Genomic DNA, 21,913 nt, shown 5'->3' with positions numbered 1-21,913 from the left:
AGCCCTATATTTAAAACCCATTTTGGGCGGGAACCCCTTTTGGTGTTGGCATTATGTTATGCTTTAGCTATTGAAAAATAGCAGATCTACAAGCTCGTAGCGCGCCACCGAGTGGCGCGCTACGAGCTTGTAGATCTGCTATTTTTGAAAAATCGAAGAACGACTGACATACTGTAGAAACATAGCTTTTTCAGAAAACTGTCAGGATGTAGAAGACATTTTTAGAATCTGATCTCAGGTCAAAATGGGATAATCTACAAATTAAGCTCACAATGTCTATTCTATCTGCTCTTTTCTAAAGATTGAATTAATTAATACATTTTGACATGATAACTTGTGAAAAATAATGAGTACTTTTGGCACTTATAGTATATTTTGACGTCAACACATTTGTACTTTTACTCAAGTGAATTTTGATAAACAGACCAGACAGTGTGTCTATTGATATACTATTGATATACTTTATACTTAAAGATGTACACGGGTGTGATTATAAAAATCACACCCGTGTGAAGTGAGGGGCGCTCTTATTATACATCATCTCATGAACTGAATTCATGCGATTGGTGCGCCCCTCATAAATCACACCCGTGTGAAGTGAGGGGCGTCAAGGGACCTTATCTAATCAACTATATTGACCATGAAACCTACCTTAGTTACGTCAGCAAGAATGGTGGCGCCTTATTGGCCAAGGGTTTCCACCGACATAATAGCGACAGACATACTGACAGCCGATTTGCCCCTCAAAAAGTGTACAGAAAGTGTTAAAATTATGTTTTTTCTGTGGCCACACCCACCAGTTCATTAAGTATACCTGGTTTTCATCCTAGCACCACCCAACTGAACTTAAGCCTCGCCCACTTAGGGTTATGATGTCACTAAACGGGTGCCTTTTCGAGAAGGCTTTCAGGAAGAAACCAAAAATACACAGGGAGGACATATTTGAATATTATAACCACACCTGGGGGTCTATTAGAGTAATGTTAACTCCATAGACACATACACAACACCTGGGGGTCTATTAGAGTAATGTTAACTCCATAGACACATACAAAACACCTGGGGGTCTATTAGAGAGTAATGTTAACTCCATAGACACATACACAACACCTGGGGGTCTATTATAGTAATGTTAACTCCATAGAGACACATACACAACACCTGGGGGTCTATTAGAGTAATGTTAACTCCATAGACACATACAAAACACCTGGGGGTCTATTAGAGAGTAATGTTCACTCCATAGAGACCCATACACAACACCTGGGGGTCTATTAGAGTAATGTTAACTCCATAGAGACACATACACAACACCTGGGGGTCTATTAGAGTAATGTTAACTCCATAGACACATACACAACACCTGGGGGTCTATTATAGTAATGTTAACTCCATAGACACATGCAAAACACATGGGGGTCTATTAGAGTAATGTTAACTCCATAGACACATACACAACACCTGGGGGTCTATTATAGTAATGTTAACTCCATAGACACATACAGAACATCTGGGGGTCTATTAGAGTAATGTTAACTCCATAGACACATGCAAAACACCTGGGGGTCTATTAGAGTAATGTTAACTCCATAGACACATACACAACACCTGGGGGTCTATTAGAGAGTAATGTTAACTCCATAGAGACACATACACAACACCTGGGGGTCTATTAGAGTAATGTTAACTCCATAGACACATACAAAACACCTGGGGGTCTATTAGAGTAATGTTAACTCCATAGACACATACACAACACCTGGGGGTCTATTATAGTAATGTTAACTCCATAGACACATGCAAAACACCTGGGGGTCTATTAGAGAGTAATGTTAACTCCATAGACACATACACAACACCTGGGGGTCTATTATAGTAATGTTAACTCCATAGACACATACAGAACACCTGGGGGTCTATTAGAGTAATGTTAACTCCATAGACACATGCAAAACACCTGGGGGTCTATTAGAGTAATGTTAACTCCATAGACACATACACAACACCTGGGGGTCTATTAGAGTAATGTTAACTCCATAGACGCATACAGAACACCTGGGGGTCTATTAGAGTAATGTTAACTCCATAGACACATACAAAACACCTGGGGGTCTATTAGACTCTAATAGACCCCCAGGTGTTTTGTATGTGTCTATGGAGTTAACATTACTCTAATAATTAGAGTAATGTTAACTCCATAGACACATGCAAAACACCTGGGGGTCTATTATAGCAATGTTAACTCCATAGACACATACACAACACCTGGGGGTCTATTAGAGTAATGTTAACTCCATAGACACATGCAAAAAACCTGGGGGTCTATTAGAGTAATGTTAACTCCATAGACACATGCAAAACACCTGGGGGTCTATTAGAGTAATGTTAACTCCATAGACACATGCAAAACACCTGGCGGTCTATTAGAGTAATGTTAACTCCATAGACACATACAGAACACCTGGGGGTCTATTAGAGTAATGTTAACTCCATAGACACATGCAAAAAACCTGGGGGTCTATTAGAGTAATGTTAACTCCATAGACACATGCAAAACACCTGGGGGTCTATTAGAGTAATGTTAACTCCATAGACACATACAGAACACCTGGGGGTCTATTAGAGTAATGTTAACTCCATAGACACATACAAAACACTTGGGGGTCTATTAGAGTAATGTTAACTCCATAGACACATACAGAACACCTGGGGGTCTATTAGAGTAATGTTAACTCCATAGACACATACAGAACACCTGGGGGTCTATTAGAGTAATGTTAACTCAATAGACACATACAGAACACCTGGGGGTCTATTAGAGTAATGTTAACTCCATAGACACATACAGAACACCTGGGGGTCTATTAGAGTAATGTTAACTCAATAGACACATACAGAACACCTGGGGGTCTATTAGAGTAATGTTAACTCCATAGACACATGCAAAACAGAAAAAGTACAAACAATCACGGCACTCCATCTTTCTTTATTTTTGAGTGGTGTAAACCACTCCTACAACTGGCTATGTTAGTTTACGTGTCTGTCTGTCTGTCTGTCTGTCTGTCTGTTCGTACCAAAAAATGAGCACGGTTGCTATGGTCACCCAGTTCACACGGGTGTGATTTCATTACGTCAGACCACAGCTGATCAGTCTATATAAGACCTTACACCACTCAGTTCACACGGGTGTGATTTTTTAATTATATTTCCACGACTGGATATCAGTATACTGACATCATAGATGACTGACATCATAGACTGCCCTCCAACTACTTTGTGCTATATCTCTTTACCTATTTAGGCCCATGACTCTCTGTGGCACATGGGCCAGTGGCGACACTTCTCCATGGAGCCCGGATTTGGAGGACCGTCCTTTCGGACTCCCCCCAGGTGGTTCCCTGCAGTCCTTTGAGATCCCCCCCGCCGCACCCTCCATCTGTTTGGTAGGTCATCCTTGCTTCCGCTATAGGACAGCCTTTGTAATCGAGCCTTTGTAATAATGCGCAGATTCCCATGTCTGGGGGGCGGGCTTCTAAAAAGGCATTGCACGCCTGCACGGTACCCATAGGTTTGTTGATATTGGGTTGCCGTGGTTACCCGTCGATGCCGATCTGGGTACTCGGACGTCTGATTTCAATTTAATTTGGTCGACGCGTTCTCTTTCCCCCAAACATGGAGATACTGACATTAAATTACTGACATGTCATATAAATCGGCCTCAAGTACTTGTTTTCTTTGCCATATATGGAGATGACTGACCTCATACGACTGATGTCATAGAACAGACATGGTCTTAAAAAGAGTTGGGTGGAGGAAAGTATGAAATATGTTGATTTTGCCGGCTGTGTTCAGCTTGTAGGTTTCAAGTGTGTGATTGCTCGCGGCATCGATCACTATACGTTCCAAGATGGAGTTAGTGGCATTAATGCTGGGCATCTCCTTCACAGCCTGGTTCGCCATGCTCGTCTTCTTCATCATCATCCCCGCCATCTGCGGGATCTCCTTCGGCTTCAGACGCCTCTACATGAAGTCGCTGCTGAAGGTCTTCGAGTGGGCGACGCCCAAGCACGCGCAGGGCGTGGTCCAGGAGAAGAACCGCGTGTGCAAGCCCTACGCCAACGCCCTCATCGCCCGCGAGCCCACCTCGCTGGAGGAGGAGATCAAGGAGATCCGCCGTGGCAACAACAACGGCAGCGACCGCGACCTGGACTCGGCCTCCGAGTTCGAGCTCTCCGACATCTTCTACTTCGCCCGGCGAGGCATGGAGAGCATCGTGGACGACGAGGTGACCAAGTGCTTCTACGCCGAGGAGCTGGAGTCGTGGAACCTGCTGACGCGCAGCAACCACTACGTGCACAACGTGCCGCTGAGGCTGCGCGTGCTCTGGGGCCTCGGCGTGTTCATCCGCTACGTCCTCCTGCTGGGGCTCCGGGTGACGCTGGCCTTCGCCGGCGTGGCGCTGCTCGTGGTGCTCACCCTCCTCGTCGGCCTCCTGCCCGGTGGCCCGTGGAAGAGCTGGCTGAGCGAGCAGGTCCACCTGCGCTGCTGCAGGATCTGCGTGCGGGCGCTCACCGCCATCATCACCTTCCACGACGTCGAGAACATGCCCAGGAACGGCGGGATCTGTGTGGCCAACCACACGTCCCCCATCGACGTCATCATCCTGGCCAGCGACCGGTGCTACGCCATGGTCGGTCAGATCCAGGGCGGGCTGATGGGGGTCATGCAGAGGTCCATGGTCAAGGCCTCTCCGCACATTTGGTTCGAGCGCTCGGAGGCCAAGGACCGCCAAATCGTCACCAAGAGGCTGAGCGAACACGTGGAGGACAAAACCAAGCTGCCCATTCTCATTTTCCCGGAAGGCACCTGCATCAACAACACGTCGGTCATGATGTTCAAGAAGGGGAGCTTCGAGATCAGCGCCACCGTCTACCCCGTGGCCATCAAGTACGACCCGCGCTTCGGAGACGCCTTCTGGAACAGCAGCAAGTTCGGCATGGTCAGCTACCTGCTGCGCATGATGAGCAGCTGGGCCATCGTCTGCAGCGTGTGGTACCTCCCGCCCATGCGCAAGGAGGAAGGGGAGGACGCCGTGCAGTTCTCCAACCGCGTGAAGGCCGCCATCGCCAGGCAAGGAGGACTGGTGGACCTCCTGTGGGACGGGGGTCTGAAGCGGGCGAAGGTGAAGCACACGTTTAAAGAGGAACAGCAGAAGCTGTACAGTCAAATACTGGTGGGAACCCAAGAGGACAGCAGTGCAGAGGGAAACGGGTCTGACGACTGATTGACTGGTGGGGGGTTTGTGGAGGCTTTTCCCTTCCCTGACAGATTTTCTGGACTAGACTGTCTTCTTTTGGCTTCCTGGGGTCACTGCATGCCTCGTGCCCACTTCTCAACAGAATGTTCCGAGTCCTCTTTGATGGTTCTAACAGACAGAGAGAGGCCTGGTTTGTGTTCAAATGAAGCTTTGCACATACGTACACACTAATCCTTGCTGTTCAGCAATGATTTTTGTCGCATGTTCTGTTTTTTTTTCTTAGAATGAGAGGTTTTTTAACCAAAAGTAGCCTAAAGTAATTGCTTTGTTACATTACTCTTGTTACGTTTTGAAATGAGTAATGATGAGCAAAGAGCAATAGATGTAACATTTTGAGACAATTCCAACATTGGTTCATACTGGTTACACCTTTCTAGATACTCTTTTGCTTTTATTCAACTGCATAATAGAGATAATAGAAATTAAAGAAAAATAATTAAAAATCTAATCATTTGTGTCATCGCAGAAACCTTGTATCTCCATATTTAAACCGTTTATGTTTTGCATAAATTAATGCCCTACTTCATACAAGAGTGTTGCACAAAAGTAGTGAGAATGGCAGCACCTACAAGCTCACAATGCGTTGTGATGCTTGATGTCAAATACATTTTTAATATATTTAAGTAAAAATATAAAATAAATATCACACCCGTGTGAAATGAGGGGCGCTCTTATCACCATTATACATACATCATCATGACATCATCTCATTCCGGTCAATCACAATTTGCGTGCTCACATTCGTCTTCAATCCTTGTGTCTACACAAACCCTCAAAGCTGGACATAGCTGCACATAGCGCCCCTCAAAGATGGAACAATATACAAGGTTTCCACGCCACCCGACAGTTGCGATATCTAGTGCGTATATGACTCGGTACATGAGCAGAGATTTTCAGCATGATCCGAGCCCCTTGGACTTAATCGTTTAATCATATAGACGTATCCTATATATATATATATATAGACATGCAACTCACGACTAGAGTTCGGGCCGCTATAGGTATCCTTAATTCTGTGATCGAGACAGATCTGTCCGATTTTTGAGGGGCACTATAGCCCCTCCAATGCATGGCTTTTGAAAGGTTACATTATATGGCAGCCAAATATGAGATATGAGTTTGTTTAGAGCACTTATGACGTAAATCATTTGCCAGCTAAGTCTATGGACTTTGATGATATTACAATGTTTAGAGCAGTGGTTCCCAAAGTGGGGTCCGGGGACCCCTAGGGGTACTTGAGGGAGTTCCAGGGGGTCCCTAGCTCAATTAGAGATAGTTGGGAACCAAATGGACCCTTAAGGGTCTGTAACTCTGAGAGTGTACAAATGGAACCAAATGGACCCGTTAGGGAACCAAATGGACCCTAACGGTTCCATTTGTACACTCTCAGAGTTAAATTAACAGTAGTTTTACAATATAAATTGGGGTACCAGAGATAGAAATGCCATTAAATCGGGGGTCCGTAGCATAATGTGTGTGAAAACTGGAGGTCCATGAAATTAATATGTTTAGGAATCACTGCTAGAGCCGTAAAAATCCTTCCTTATCGGGGTCACTGGTATAATGTTTTCAAATGGGGGGTCCGTGGCCTAATAAATGTTGATTTGGGGGTCCTTGACACGAAAAAGTTTGGGAACCACTGGTTTAGAGCACTTCAGAGCCAGCCAAGTCTATATGGACTTTAAAAGTTTGTTTTAGAGCACCTATGACGTAAATCGCCGGTTTGTGTAGGGCACTAAAACAACGTAAGACGTCATGATGTGGCCAATGCAAATACAGTGGGCGCCCCTCACTTCACACGAGTGTCATTTATTTAACCTACAATAACCAACCCACAATAAGCTATATCTGACCTGGCCAATAACTAAAAAATCACACCCGTGTGAACTGAGTGGTGTAAGGTTTTATATAGCATGATCAGCTGTGGTCTGACGTAATGTCTGACGTTAAAGATCTTTGGCTAGGTAGACTCGTCTTCTGATGTGATGATTTGTGACCATGAAGTTGATTCAGCTGGAGTTTTTGTCCGATGTGAGGTATTATATAAGGTAAGGTATTATATAGCCTGATCAGCTCTGATCTGACGTAATGAAATCACACCTGGATGTGATTTCACAACTGGCTTTTTTTGTGCAGAGAAAATGAGCATGGTTGCTACGGTCATCCAGTTCACCCGGGTGTGATTTAATTACGTCAGAAATTATTTTGAACATAGCAACCATGCTCATTTTTTTCTGCACACAAAAGCCAGTTGTAGGAGTGGTTTACACCACTCAACCAGTTGTAGGAGTGGTTTACACCACTCAAAAAAAGTCTGACTCCCCTCCACCCATTTTTCCCCATACTGTACATGTTTTTCGCTTTTTTACTTTCTTTATATGATTTCTCGTTTTGCATAGAAGTGTATATTTGTACGTCTTTAAATGTTCTGATGAATTGAACATGGTGGACCCTGTTGTAAACAACACAAGCCTTAATGCTTTATCATGGTGTCGTCCTCAAAGTAGCAGTTTTTGTATTGACTTGTGCTTTCGTTTGAAATGTACCCATTCTACATACTGTGATCAATCAAACAATCAATACTCGTGATGTCATAGGTGCCAATAATCCCTCCCCCTCTTCAGTTATAAATTAGCATATTTCATCTTTGGGGAATGTGGGAGGGGAGGGGGGGGGGGGGGGGAATGTTTGAACCCGCCCCCCGGGAAACAAGATCCATACACAGCATCTCCAGACTCAAATACCACACGACAGTGTGATTTGAGTCTGGCTTATTAGCCAGGCTACATTTGAGGGACATATTGGGGCATATTAATATTATAAATATTAAAAACAGTCTTAAAAAAAGCATGTTGTATGTCCTTTAAAATATTGTTACATCATCAGTTTCATCATCGTAAAGTGACTTTGGGTATACCAAGACAAGTGCTATATAAGTCTGATATGGTATTGTTATTATCGTATTCACATATGCTACTGCTGTCACAAATAAATAAGAACTGTTTAACTCCTATCCATCTGCTCCTAATACTACTGGTAGTACCTAGTATTCTGGTGTCTGCGTTCTAGCCCACTTCCACAAACAATCGTCGAACATGGCCGATCAGCTGACAGAGGAACAGATCGGCGAGTTCAAGGAGGCCTTCTCGCTCTTCGACAAGGACGGCGACGGGACCATCACCGTCAAAGAGCTGGGCACCGTGATGCTCTCTCTGGGTCAGAGACCCACCGAGGCCGAGCTGCGGGACATGATCCACCAGGCGGACGCAGACGGCAACGGAACCATCGACTTCCCGGAGTTCCTGACCATGATGGCCAGGAAGATGAAGGACACGGACGGCGGTGGTGGCGAGGAGGAGGAGATGAGGGAAGCGTTCCGCGTCTTCGACATGGACGGCAACGGGTTCATCAGCGCCGCCGAGCTGCGCCACGTGATGACCAGCCTGGGAGAGAAGCTGACCGACGAGGAGGTCGATGAGATGATCCGGGTAGCGGACATCGACCGTGACGGACAGATAGACTACGAAGAGTTCATACAGATTAACATGCCAGCGAAGTGAATGGTCTTGTACAGATTTTTCTATACTAATTCAGTCCCATAACTCACGATTAGATATACCTACTAGTTCAGTCCGATAACTTACGATTAGATATACCTACTAGTTCAGTCCGATAACTCATGAGTAGATACCTACTAATTCAGTCCGCTAACTCACGAATAGATTGAAAAAATGTTTATTATAACACTTATAATATTTGATCTTGGCGTTCGGCTCTGCTAAATTTCTCCCTGCTCGACACACACACACACACATTTTAAGAACGTAGCCTATATTTATGTCCACACAAAAGGAAAATGCACAAGGATACAAACATTACGGGTGCAGTTATGTTTGAATCACAAACTTACGACATGTCTTGGAATCATGATACAGCAAGAATGTCACTCAGCAGCGTCTCTGATAGCCATATCCGTTCACACGACGGTGGTCAAGACCTGGCTTGGTCTCTGTATATGGTGGCATAGACAGTACAACAGGGACAGTACAACACCTCATAGTCTCATATGGTGGCATAGACCAGGGGTTCTCAACCCGTGGGTCGCCAAATTATTTTGGGGGGTCCCCAAATTATTATAAAAAAATAAAAAAAAAGGTTTTTTGTTTTTTTTGCAACTGAATGGCTGTAAAGTGGAAATGAAGAGTTTACATATAGTACACATAGTACATGCATACACCTTCCCTAATGATGATGGTTTCAGTATTTATTTATGGTGTATTGTCTCTATTATTAAGGTTATTGTAGCAGTCAATTTATATTGGGGGTCGGGAGGGGGCGGGACGGGGGTCCCGAGACGTTGCCAAAGCATTTTTGGGGGTCTCCGGCCAAAAAGGTTGAGAACCCCTGGCATAGACAGTACAACACCTCATAGTCTCATATGGTGGCATAGACAGTACAACAGGGTCAGTACAACACCTCATAGTCTCATATGGTGGCATAGACAGTACAACAGGGTCAGTACAACACCTCATAGTCTCATATGGTGGCATAGACAGTACAACAGGGTCAGTACAACACCTCATAGTCTCATATGGTGGCATAGACAGTACAACAGGGTCAGTACAACACCTCTTAGTCTCATATGGTGGCATAGACAGTACAACAGGGTCAGTACAACACCTCTTAGTCTCATATGGTGGCATAGACAGTACAACAGGGTCAGTACAACACCTCTTAGTCTCATATGGTGGCATAGACAGTACAACAGGGTCAGTACAACACCTCTTAGTCTCATATGGTGGCATAGACAGTACAACAGGGTCAGTACAACACCTCTTAGTCTCATATGGTGGCATAGACAGTACAACAGGGTCAGTACAACACCTCTTAGTCTCATATGGTGGCATAGACAGTACAACAGGGTCAGTACAACACCTCTTAGTCTCATATGGTGGCATAGACAGTACAACAGGGTCAGTACAACACCTCTTAGTCTCATATGGTGGCATAGACAGTACAACAGGGTCAGTACAACACCTCTTAGTCTCATATGGTGGCATAGACAGTACAACAGGGTCAGTACAACACCTCTTAGTCTCATATGGTGGCATAGACAGTACAACAGGGTCAGTACAACACCTCTTAGTCTCATATGGTGGCATAGACAGTACAACAGGGTCAGTACAACACCTCTTAGTCTCATATGGTGGCATAGACAGTACAACAGGGTCAGTACAACACCTCTTAGTCTCATATGGTGGCATAGACAGTACAACAGCGTCAGTACAACACCTCATAGTCTCATATGGTGGCATAGACAGTACAACAGGGTCAGTACAACACCTCATAGTCTCATATGGTGGCATAGACCAGGGGTTCTCAACCCCCTGGGTTGCGACCCCTCGGGGGGGTCGCCAAATTATTTTAGGGGGTCCCCAAATTATTTTCAAAAAAATAAAAAAATAAAAGTTGTTTTTGTTTTATTTTGCAACTGAATGGCTGTAAATGGAAATGAAGAGTTTACATATAGTACACATAGTACATGCATACACCTTCCCTAATGATTATATCTGGTTTCAGTATTTATTTATGGTGTATTGTCTCTATTATGAAGGTTATTGTAGCAGTCCATTTATATTGGGGGTCGAGAGTGGGCGGGGCGGGGGTCCCGAGACCTTGCCAAAGCATTTCCGGGGGTCCCCGGCCAAAAAGGTTGAGAACCCCTGGCATAGACAGTACAACAGGGTCAGTACAACACCTCGCAGGTCCTTCTGCCTCATCCTCTGGACACTCCAAGCTGTCGAGAGTTCGAAACCCTCCAACAACTGTCTGTGGAGTCAGTGTGGACATACATGTCCCAGTGTGGACATGTGCCAGTCTGGCACTGCCGCCCGGTGACAAACGGCACGAGACATGTCGCAATTGACCACAATGTGATACGATCAATTCACAATGGACTATAATGTTACAGCATGTGGCGCACAATGGACAGTCACTGCATGTGCACGCACGCACACACGCACGCACACGCACACACACACACACCCCCACACAAATTCAACTTTGTTCTTTTTTGTTTTTTTAACCAAGGTTCATGATTTAGGTTATTAGAGAAAGTAAAGTAAATTCAAATTTTGCCACAGACATACACAATGAGTGGACAATAAATAATATTACCAGAAAAACAATATAGAGGTTAGCTTTGAATGACCATAACACGTCTGCAACTGGAAGTCTGTAAGTGTCCAAATGAATACGGGTCCAGTTGGGGGTCCTTGCAAATAAAATATTTCAGAACTGGGTGCATGCTTTTGGTTAGACATACCATCGGTCCGATATCTCAAACCCTAACCCTATCCTCCCACGGTGCAGCACACCTAAACCTAACCTAAACCCTCTCCCAACCCTTAACGCACCCCTCGCCAACCTTAATCTGGTCGTTTTAACGCACCCCTCACCAACCTTAATCTGGTCGTGTTAACGCACCCCTCACCAACCTTAATCTGGTCGTTTTAACGCACCCCTCACCAACCTTAATCCGGTCGTTTTAACGCACCCCTCACCAACCTTAATCCGGTCGTTTTAACGCACCCCTCACCAACCTTAATCCGGTCGTTTTAACGCACCCTTCACCAACCTTAATCCGGTCGTTTTAACGCACCCCTCACCAACCTTAATCCGGTCGTTTTAACGCACCCCTCACCAACCTTAATCCGGTCGTTTTAACGCACCCTTCACCAACCTTAATCCAGTCGTCTTAACGCACCCTTCACCAATCTAATCAGGTCATCTTAACGCCCCCCTCACCAACCTTAATCCGGTCGTTTTAGCGCACCCCTCACCAACCTTACCATGTCCACTTTACTCCAAGTGAGAAATGGCCGTATCTCTGACTTCATGCGACCATCCTGTGACATTAGTCATGTACGACGTCAGACATCCATGACCTTTGATGTATGACTCAAAACCTGCCGGTGTGCAAGGTTTCAGCCCAATCAGTCACAGCTCCATTAGCCTCGGAAACCCACACGTTTTTATTTCCAGGGAGAAAAACAAAGTCTGGGACCGAGTCCACTTCAATTCGGCATACAGTAGCGCAAACGTCGCTCACTCTCTGCTGATTGCTGATCGTCTGCACCTTTATTGTTAAATTGACGCACATATGCACACCCGTACACACACACACTCCTCCTCTCTCCCAGCAGCTGTGCCTAGCTGTGCCTATGCCATAGAAAGCATAGGTGAGTTCCAGACAGTCTACAGCTCCATTGACTTGGAAAATATTTCAAAACATGTAAACCATCATGTGAAATGAGCGGTACATTTGATGAGGTGATCGGCTGTACCCACTTTCAGACTCTTATAGACTTCAATGGCTCTGCCCACTACCAAGTATTTGATGATGACGTATGATGATGATGATTCAAGGTTCAAGGTTCAAGGTTCAAGGTGTTTATTGTCACACAGATGTACAGGTACAGCATTGTGAAAAACCTACGTTGGGTGATGCTCCACAATACACATAAGTAAAAAAGTAAATAATTAAATAAAGATACTAAAAAGTTTAAGGAACTCAGATCAGTATACAAGGCCGTAATACCATGGCATGTTCAATGTTCATTCATTTAGGCTTGTTAAGCAGCCTTACAGCCTGGGGGAGAAAACTGTTCTTTAGTCTGCTTGTGTTGGCTTTGATACTTTGGTACCTCTTCCCCGAGGGCAGCAGCCTGAAAAAAACTGTATGGGGGTGTGTGGGGTCCTTAATGATCCTCAGTGACTTCCTGAGGCATCGCTGAGTGTACAGTTCCTCCATGCTGGGCAGCCGACACCCAGTGATGCGCTCGGCTGAGCGCACCACCCTTCTGAGGGCCTTGTGGTCCCCGTCTGTGCAGCTCCCATACCAGCTGGTGAAGCTGCTTGTCAGAAGGCTCTCAATCGTCCCTCGGTAGAAGTTCCTTATGATTTTAGGACTCAGGCCGAACTTCTTTAGGCGTCTGAGACCATAAGCGTTGTTGCGCTTTTGCAACCACCACAGTTGTGTGTGCCTCCCATTTTAGTTTTTCGTGGATGTTCACCCCCAAGTACTTGAAGGTTTCCACCCTCTCCACCACAGCGCCGTTGATTGTGACAGGAGGATGTGGGTCCCTCCCCCGCCTGTAGTCCACGATGACCTCCTTGGTCTTGGAGACATTCATCAGGAGATGATTCTCCTCACACCACCGCTCTAAGTTGGTCACTTCCTCCCTGTATGCTGCCTCGTCGTCTCCGGTGATCAGCCCCACCACCACCGTGTCATCAGCAAACTTCACAATGGTGTTTGTACCATTGATGTACTAGTGGCCCACATGACGTCATAGTAATATATCTTGCCATTGACTTGAATGGGAACGCGCATAGACAGACGAACAAACACACAAAGCCACATGTTGGAGCGGTTTAATATAGCACCGCTCAAAAAAAATTACATAGTGATGGTACTTCTGTGGAGTCAAAGTCTCGGTCCAGCGGTTTGTGGGGTTGGGATTAGCGCGCACGCACGCGCACACGCACACGCACACACACACACACACACACACACAGTCGGTGGATCTTTGAGCAGTAGCCGCTTGTGCCATCCAATCAGCGAAGAGTCTAGGGCTAGTCTATAGTCATTATGACGTCATCACGTGTTTATAAGGAGGTAACTCGCGGTAGTTCGAGTGAACTTGGGTTGTTTTACGGACTTTAGAACCAGCTGACAGCCCCGCTGCGTATACATGTCCACTCAATCCAAGCTGCTACTTTCCAAACAACTCGGGGAGCTGACCAAGAACCCCGTGGAGGGCTTCTCCGCCGGCCTCATCGACGATGACATCTACAACTGGGAGGTGGTCATCATCGGCCCCAAGGACACGCTGTACGAGGGCGGCTTCTTCAAGGCCCACCTGACCTTCCCCCAGGACTACCCCAACAAGCCGCCCAGGATGAAGTTCATCACGGAGATCTGGCACCCCAACGTGGGCAAGGACGGCAACGTGTGCATCTCCATCCTCCACGAGCCGGGGGAGGACCAGTACGGCTACGAGAGGCCCGAGGAACGCTGGCTGCCGGTCCACACGGTGGAGACCATCATGATCAGCGTCATCTCCATGCTGGCCGACCCCAACGGAGACTCTCCGGCCAACGTGGACGCCGCCAAGGACTGGAGGAACGACCCCCTGGGGGAGTTCAAGAAGAAGGTGTCTCGCTGCGTGCGGAAGAGTCAGGAGTCGTTTGACTGAAGGTTCCCCTCTTTAACACGAACCCTAGCATCCCTATTCTTGCGCATGCCATAGTAGGTGAACATCTCGCGAGAATATAGACGAATATTTGACGAACGTTCCGTGAAAATAGCGAATCTAACGACCTAGTGGCTAAAGACTGGAGGAACGACCCCCTGGGGGAGTTCAAGAAGAAGGTCTCTCGCTGCGTGCGGAAGAGTCAGGAGTCGTTTGACTAAAGGTTCCCCTCTTTAACCACCCCCCCCCCCCCACCACCACCACCACCCATGAACCCTAGCATCCCTATTCTTGCGCATGTGGATATCCGGCGAGAATATAGACGAATATTTGACGAACATTCCGTGAAAATAACGCATCTAACGACCTAGCGGTGTGTCGGGTTGCGATACACTGTGAGTTTGTGGATGGGGCTATTTTCACTTATTTGATGAACAGTGAAGTATGTAAGGTTTTTGGGGAATAGGAATTTGATGAACGGGGAACTTTAGTGATGGTTGTGCTGAAGTGCCAACAAGTTGAAGAATTAAGATGGGGGCAGGACTCTGTTGCCTACTTAACCGGAACACATCGTCATAACTCGAGACAGTTTCAAGTCCATGTTTTACGGCCGAAAACATCAAATGCCAGCGGTGTTCTCGAACGAACACAACTTGTTCAGTTATTTGTTTGAAAGGAAATGTATGCCTTACGTTATGGCTCCAGGTCATCTTTAGAGACGGGAACTTCTGATGAAACTGAAGAGTCTTTGATGTCTCCATGCCATAAAGAGAAGAGGAAAAGCCGAAATATTTGAGAGAAATCGCATCCCCTTCATATAAATGCAATGTTTGTCACCACTCCAATTTTCATTTATGAGCCTTTTTTGAATATATTGCTAAATGTCTGATGATGTTGTGGATAATTATTTTTTACATATAATTTATTTCAGATGATTATCCTTTTATTTCTATGCACTTGGGGGGGCTTTCAATCTGTTAAACCAACCATGATTACCTATTTTTATTCATACATTCTCAATATGGCACGGCACGGAATTACTGGAATTACTTGCTATGACTCTTGATAGGACCACAAAGTCCCCAGGACCTTTTTTGTGTTATATCCTTTTTAGCCCAAGTGTTCTTAACGTCTTTCTCAAATCTGCCCCGAGTTATTCAACATCATGATTTGAGACATTTTACTGTAGAGATCAATTGATTAAGTCCATGGGCATTTTTTTTATACCACATAGTGTATCTTTTTTTAATGGAAATGAAGTGAATGAAACGTTTGCTGGTTTAGTTTTTGAAAAGGCTATTTTAATTTAGTTTATTTGTTTTGATGTGTTTTTATTGTAGGCCTACTATGGGATATTGTCATGAGAGAGATTCAAAGAAAAGGTCAGAAATTATGGTGTGCAATAAAAACACAAGAAACTATAACCGTCATACGCTCTAAACATTTTTGTTCATAACTTGAAACATGCACAGCTATATGGGCACTCGGGAAGAGGCACAGCTATAGAGAGTATGCACAGGCATGATTTTCCCATCAGGACACGCCCCCCTCATCTAGACTGAGTGGCAAAACATTGAGCAGCATAGAGTGTTGGAGTTTGGAAGCGCTCGTTGGAAATCACTCTACCGTCCTGCGTACCACCTGTTTCTAAATGTCACATAATGCAGGAGGCAGCAAAATGTTGTTATTGAAAGCAAGCACTTCCAAACTCTGTCACTTAGAAAAATAATCAAATGCAGGGCATTTCTTGACAGAAAGTAGCTCATAACGTTTCTATGGTGGATTTTCATGAAACAAAAACTTTGCAGATAGAAAGAGGATAATTCAAGCTTTTCGTACAGCTGCAATGTTGGTGAGTTTAACATTGTTTAATGCAATCAGACAGGACTTTTCTGTTTGGATGTATGGGCTGTCAAGGCCAGAAAGTAGTTTTTTGCCACTCAGTGGGCGTTCCCGCATAACTTTCAGGTACGATGACGTCACACGCATACCCTCTATAAGGGCACTCGGGAAGAGGCACAGAGGCAAAGCACCTTCATTAAGACATGCGAATCCCTTGACTCGTTCAAAACTGCTCTCAAAGGCCACCTACGGACGGCTGCAATTCGAAACTGGCCACCCCTAAAATCTGAATCCCCACGCACCCTGTTTTCCCCTCACTGTATGTTTATTTTCCCTTTTTACCTCCTATGATGATTTCCTGTTTTGAGTTTTGACTATATAGTTGTGTTCACAGTTAACAGTCTTTGTATTGAGTTGTACTTGAAATGTACTGTAATTCTGCAAACTCATCTCACCTTATTCCTGGCCACACCCATCGTGGGAGGGTGGGCGTGGTCTACGGTAGATTTTGACGAGTCTCGGAAAAGACACGCCGTGATTGGCCAGTAGCCACTTTTGAGTGGCAGCGTGCTGCCATACGATACACATCATCGAGCCGGAGGAGACGTCTACCTTTTTGAGGGCTAGCTAGCGCCCCTCCTATGTCCAGCTTTCAAACATTGTCCTAACAAAAACATGTAATGCCATTGACAATGAACGGGCAGTTCATTGTCAGTTTTGAGTGTGGGCAGAAGATAGCCATGCAACAAGGTTGTGTCTTCAAACCATGTGACTCCCATTGGAAATGCATTGAGGCGGCCATGACACACAGAAGACACAGGACACAAGTATGTCTTGCGTGTCTTAGGTGTGAATGAGGCCTGAGGGGGCTTATCATCATACATCATTATACACATCACATTCCGTTCTCAGCCAATCAAATCATCACGAATGCCATGATTCGGCCAATCACATTTGGGGGTGTCTTCACATTTCTGCTCTCACTTTTATCTTCAATAGTACTTTGCTCAGCCAATGAAATCATCGCTATGGGGTGATCAGCCAATCACAAGCCCAATGTTTGTGTTCACACAAACCCGAAAAGATGGGCATAGGAGGGGCTATAGCGCCCCTCAACAATGTAAACTAGAAAAGTGCACTCCTTATTGGGGGCACAGATCTCCGCCAGGCCGGGTTGCCTACCCATGCAGGGCTGTTATCAGTCATGGTGTGTAGCCATCAGGAAGTATAATCAGAGCTGCAGGACAGTGAGCGACAGCTGGAAGAACAGGTCAGGCGAGACTGGAAAGAACTATAGGACTATAAACACTACTATAATTAACAAATAAATAAAAACAGACCTACGTATGAACGGCTATTTAACAGTCATTATTTAAACTGACTTTAACCCATTTTGACCTGAGATCAGATTCTAAAAATGTCTTCTACATCCTGACAGTTAACTGAAAAATCACACCCGTGTGAACTGAGTGGTGCAAGGTCTTATATAGCCTGATCAGCTGTGGTCTGATGTAATGTCAGTGACCATAGTAACCATGCTCATTCTTTTGGGTCCCACGTACAGGTACACGGGTACAGACAAAACTGGTTGTTGGAGTGGTTTGCACCACTCAAAAAGCTACGTTTTTATGTCAGTGGTTCTTCGATTTTTCAAAAATAGCAGACCTACAAGCTCATAGCGCGCCACTCGGTGGCGCGCTACGAGCTTGTAGATCTGCTATTTTTCAATAGCTAAAGCATAACATAATGCTAACACCAAAAGGGGTTCCTGCCCAAAATGGGTTAAAACACTTCTCTGTTCTTAATACTGCAGTGTCTTTTAACCGAAGGCGGATGTGATTTCGGTCCAAGGAAGCCAAACAAAAATACGTTTTTGCGGTTACCATCCAGCCACTCTACCCCCTGAGCCACCGCCACCCCACGGTTACCATCCAGCCACTCTACTCTACCCCTGAGCCACCGCCACCCCACCGTTACCATCCAGCCACTCTACCCCTGAGCCACCGCCACCCCACGGTTACCATCCAGCCACTCTACCCCTGAGCCACCGCCACCCCACGGTTACCATCCAGCCACTCTACTCTACCCCTGAGCCACCGCCACCCCACCGTTACCATCCAGCCACTCTACCCCTGAGCCACCGCCACCCCACGGTTACCATCCAGCCACTCTACCCCTGAGCCACCGCCACCCCACGGTTACCATCCAGCCACTCTACTCTACCCCTGAGCCACCGCCACCCCACGGTTACCATCCAGCCACTCTACCCCTGAGCCACCGCCACCCCACGGTTACCATCCAGCCACTCTACCCCTGAGCCACCGCCACCCCACGGTTACCATCCAGCCACTCTACCCCTGAGCCACCTCCACCCCACGGTTACCATCCAGCCACTCTACCCCTGAGCCACCGCCACTCCACGGTTACCATCCAGCCACTCTACCCCTGAGCCACCGCCACCCCACGGTTACCATCCAGCCACTCTACCCCTGAGCCACCGCCACCCCACGGTTACCATCCAGCCACTCTACCCCTGAGCCACCGCCACCCCACGGTTACCATCCAGCCACTCTACCCCTGAGCCACCTCCACCCCACGGTTACCATCCAGCCACTCTACTCTACCCCTGAGCCACCGCCACCCCACCGTTACCATCCAGCCACTCTACCCCTGAGCCACCGCCACCCCACGGTTACCATCCAGCCACTCTACCCCTGAGCCACCGCCACCCCACGGTTACCATCCAGCCACTCTACCCCTGAGCCACCGCCACCCCACGGTTACCATCCAGCCACTCTACCCCTGAGCCACCTCCACCCCACGGTTACCATCCAGCCACTCTACCCCTGAGCCACCGCCACTCCACGGTTACCATCCAGCCACTCTACCCCTGAGCCACCGCCACCCCACGGTTACCATCCAGCCACTCTACCCCTGAGCCACCGCCACCCCACGGTTACCATCCAGCCACTCTACCCCTGAGCCACCTCCACCCCACGGTTACCATCCAGCCACTCTACTCTACCCCTGAGCCACCGCCACCCCACCGTTACCATCCAGCCACTCTACCCCTGAGCCACCGCCACCCCACGGTTACCATCCAGCCACTCTACCCCTGAGCCACCTCCACCCCACGGTTACCATCCAGCCACTCTACCCCTGAGCCACCGCCACCCCACGGTTACCATCCAGCCACTCTACCCCCTGAGCCACCGCCACCCCACGGTTACCATCCAGCCACTCTACCCCTGAGCCACCGCCACCCCACGGTTACCATCCAGCCACTCTACCCCTGAGCCACCGCCACCCCTGAGCCACCGCCACCCCAATAACAATAAAAATACAACCTTGAACCTTGGTCCCTTTAAGATGGTGGTCCTGATTTGTATTAACTTTTTCTGTTTTGTATGTGTTTATCATTACTAGTCTAATAGACCCCCTGCAGCGGTGGTTATAATATTAAAATGTCTTGTGAATTTTTAAGGTTTCTTCCTGTAGGAGAAAACTATCGCACACCTAGCAATCAGGCGTATGCACAGGTGCGTAGGCCAGTGGACATCAAAGAAAGCAATAAGGTACACCCGCACACTACTGTGTATCTGTTCGGCGCAAGAGTATTGTCTTATTTAATGAAGCAACGTTTCGGTCACTAGGGACCTTCCTCAGGCATGGTTTCTTCCTGAAAGCTGAAAGCCTTTGAGTCAAAAGGCCCGATCGAAATACACCACTTTAGTGACATCATAAGCCTAACTCCTCCCTCATTATCATACAGCACACAGCTGTGGGGCGAGGCTTAAGTTCAGGTGGGCGGTGCAAAGGTGAAAACCAGGTATACTTAATGTACCGGTGGGTGTGGCCACAGAAAAAACATAATTTTAACACTTTCCGTACACTTTTTTGAAAAAGAAAATAATAAAAATAATAATAATAAAAAAAACCTCGATCTCCATCTTTAAGAGTCTCCATCTTTTGGTGTTAGCATTATGTTATGCTTTAGCTATTGAAAAATAGCAGATCTACAAGCTCATAGCACGCCACCGAGTGGCGCGCTATGAGCTTGTAGGTCTGCTATTTTTGAAAAATCGAAGAACGACTGACATAGAAACATAGCTTTTTCAGAAAACTGTCAGGATGTGGAAGACATTTTTAGAATCTGATCTCAGGTCAAAATGGGTTAATATCCCATAGAGAACTATATAGTATTGGACAGTGCAGACACATGGACCAGAATGCATCACGTCACGTACGCCATATCATTGCACAGACGTACAGTAGGTATAAGTCATTGATGGTCAACGTATCACGGATATCATTATGCTTACGTATAGATCAGTGATTCACCACTGGGTCATTAAGCAGCCAATTAATCATTACAATAATCGAATAGGGGGTTGGCCGGATGTCCTTAACCCATTTAGACCTGAGGACGATTCTACAAAATGTCTTGTAAATCCTGACAGTTTTCTGGGAAACCCTATGTTTCTTTCTATGTTAGTCGTTCTCAAACATTTTCATGTCAAGGATGCCCAAAATAAAAATATATGTATTTGGCCATCGACCCCCATGTGAAAATATGTTGTTCCAGTGAGCCCCCCCCCCCAGAAAGAATATATATGAAAGATTTTAAACAATTTTCACAGTTTTTCAAAAATAGCAGATCTACAAGCTCGTGCCGCGCTATGAGCTTGTAGATCTGCTATTTAGCTAAAGTAGAACATAATGCCAAAAGGGGTTCCCGCCAAGACCATAATGCTGGATTCAGATATGGTACACTACAGTATAATTAAAAAATGGTGTGGAATACACAGCCAATTAATTTACACATTTTAAGATAATTCTGCTTTTCCATTTTCTATTCTGCCTATATTTCGAAAGCAACGGTGACAGACAGGAAAGAGAGCAATGACACAGGGGAAATGGGGAAATGGGGAAATTACACAGCTGTAATCAGTGTGACAGATCAGGGGTTCTCAACCCGTGGGTCGCGACCCCTCGGGGGGTCGCCAAATTATTTTAGGGGGTCCCCAATTTTTTTTTTTTAATTTTATTTTCACGATTATTCAAAAATAGCAGACCTACAAGCTCATAGCGCGCCACTCGGTGGCGCGCTATGAGCTTGTAGATCTGCTATTTTTCAATAGCTAAATTATAACAATGCTTAAAACAACAAAACGGGTTCCCGCCCAAAATGGTTTAAGGTTATTGTAGCAGTCAATTTATATTGGGGGTCGGGAGGGGGCGGGGCAGGGGTCCCGAGACATTGCCAAAGCATTTCCGGGGGTCCCCGGCCAAAAACGTTGAGAACCCCTGTGACAGATAACAATGACTTAACGATTTGCTCAATAGAGACAATGAATGCATTACATTGAAAAATGCAACGGGGGTGTGATGATGACATGTGGTTTCCAAAGAGGAATGGTTTCCAACGAAGACTAACCCGTAGCGGTTATAGTGGTTGGAAACATTCTCGCTATTGTTCCATACTATTGGCAAAGTA

The 21,913-nt window shown here is 46.2% G+C and overlaps 4 protein-coding genes across 4 annotated transcripts in view; 3 read left to right on the top strand and 1 right to left on the bottom strand.

The window, feature by feature from the left end:
• Positions 1-21,913, bottom strand: part of LOC306930335 (E3 ubiquitin-protein ligase TRIM35-like) — a 289,920-nt gene that overhangs the window by 152,235 nt on the left and 115,772 nt on the right. The gene's annotated exons all lie outside the window — the stretch shown is intronic.
• LOC306930051 (glycerol-3-phosphate acyltransferase 4-like) lies at positions 3,908-5,284 on the top strand (the record flags this gene model as incomplete). Its single annotated transcript, XM_079510792.1, has 1 exon — positions 3,908-5,284. One exon carries the CDS (start codon positions 3,908-3,910, stop codon positions 5,282-5,284), a length of 1,377 nt encoding a protein of 458 aa, XP_079366918.1.
• LOC306929345 (calmodulin-alpha) lies at positions 8,413-8,877 on the top strand (the record flags this gene model as incomplete). The annotated part of the gene is made up of 1 exon (XM_079509791.1): positions 8,413-8,877. One exon carries the CDS (start codon positions 8,413-8,415, stop codon positions 8,875-8,877), a length of 465 nt encoding a protein of 154 aa, XP_079365917.1.
• LOC306929455 (ubiquitin-conjugating enzyme E2 G1-like) lies at positions 14,074-14,577 on the top strand (the record flags this gene model as incomplete). Its single annotated transcript, XM_079510001.1, has 1 exon — positions 14,074-14,577. The coding sequence occupies one exon, from the start codon at positions 14,074-14,076 to the stop codon at positions 14,575-14,577; it is 504 nt and encodes a 167-aa protein (XP_079366127.1).

The sequence above is a fragment of the Electrona antarctica genome (assembly GCF_951216825.1).
Source record: "Electrona antarctica genome assembly, chromosome: 9".
NCBI classification, from domain to species: domain Eukaryota; kingdom Metazoa; phylum Chordata; class Actinopteri; order Myctophiformes; family Myctophidae; genus Electrona; species Electrona antarctica.
This window is presented reverse-complemented; position numbering and strand designations above follow the sequence as displayed.